This window comes from Branchiostoma floridae, chromosome 9 (assembly GCF_000003815.2).
Source record: "Branchiostoma floridae strain S238N-H82 chromosome 9, Bfl_VNyyK, whole genome shotgun sequence".
In the NCBI taxonomy this organism is placed as follows: domain Eukaryota; kingdom Metazoa; phylum Chordata; class Leptocardii; order Amphioxiformes; family Branchiostomatidae; genus Branchiostoma; species Branchiostoma floridae.
The window spans coordinates 20,209,027-20,210,043 of NC_049987.1; the positions used below are offsets into that span (position 1 = coordinate 20,209,027).

A 1,017-nucleotide genomic window follows, 5' to 3' on the forward strand; every position below is an offset into this window, starting at 1 on the left:
AGGCGGATCAATGTAAAAATTGACGTACATCAACTTTTTAATGAGTAAAATACTGGAAAATAAAGAATTGAAAATTTTCTGATGCTGTCCTTTAAAGTTGTTGTTATTCTCTTACCTTTTTTCAGGGAGATACTCTGATTACCGAGTGCATCTACAATTCGGCACATAAAGATACTATGGTCTATGTAAGTACTATTTTTCTACTCCTTCGTTTGCCTTAGAGATGTGTCGTCTTCTTTAATTTGTTTTGACATGACAATGGTTGGAGCCTTAAAGAGAAACTATTCAACAAGTTGTCCAATATCGACTAAAACAGAGCTATTGAATAGGATGCAAATGACGGATTTAGATATCTCTATGCAGACAGGTAAAGATATCTCTATGCAGTTGGGAGGTCTCCAGTTCAAACCTTATACACGAGCGGTTTGGGAAAGATTGTTATTACGAAAGACAAACAATTTGTATGTATAATGACAGCCACAGACAACATTGTAAAATAAAACCTATGTGAGTTCGTATGCACTTGTTTTCAGAAGAGCGAAGGGCGTATAAACAAATGTTACAGTGATAGAATACCTTCAGGTGTTTTATCTATCCAACTGTTCGCTTTGAACACTACTTGTAATAGTATCTAGTCTTATGTATTCAATGTAATATTCATGTGAGCAAGAACATGCAAATAAAGATCTTCTTATTTTTACGCCCAGGGAGGACGTGGAACACCAGAGGAGATGTGCGAAACCTTCTTCCTGTACTACCCGAAGTTCGACATGAACTTTTGCGACAGCCTGCCGAACGTATACCATACGGTCAACTTTGCTGGTGCCCAGGATTTTACCTTGTGCGTATGGTTCATGTTGGTTTGAGTTCAATGAGACAATAGAAATTGAACGTTGGGTTCACTCAATCAATGTAGTTAATACGTTTATGACGGTTAGACATCCAGGTAAGCAATATTCAAATACAATTCAATCTCTACAACTGGATAAAGAACGGATATTTACTTCCGACGTTTCG

General features: G+C 37.1%; 1 protein-coding gene across 1 annotated transcript in view; it reads left to right on the plus strand.

Moving 5' to 3' along the window:
* Positions 1 to 1,017, plus strand: part of LOC118422266 — a 21,270-nt gene that overhangs the window by 11,418 nt on the left and 8,835 nt on the right. Inside the window, exons 9-10 of the mRNA XM_035829785.1 lie at positions 126 to 185; positions 708 to 841. Of these exons, the coding sequence (XP_035685678.1) occupies positions 126 to 185; positions 708 to 841 (194 nt within the window). The remainder of the gene's footprint in view (positions 1 to 125; positions 186 to 707; positions 842 to 1,017) is intronic.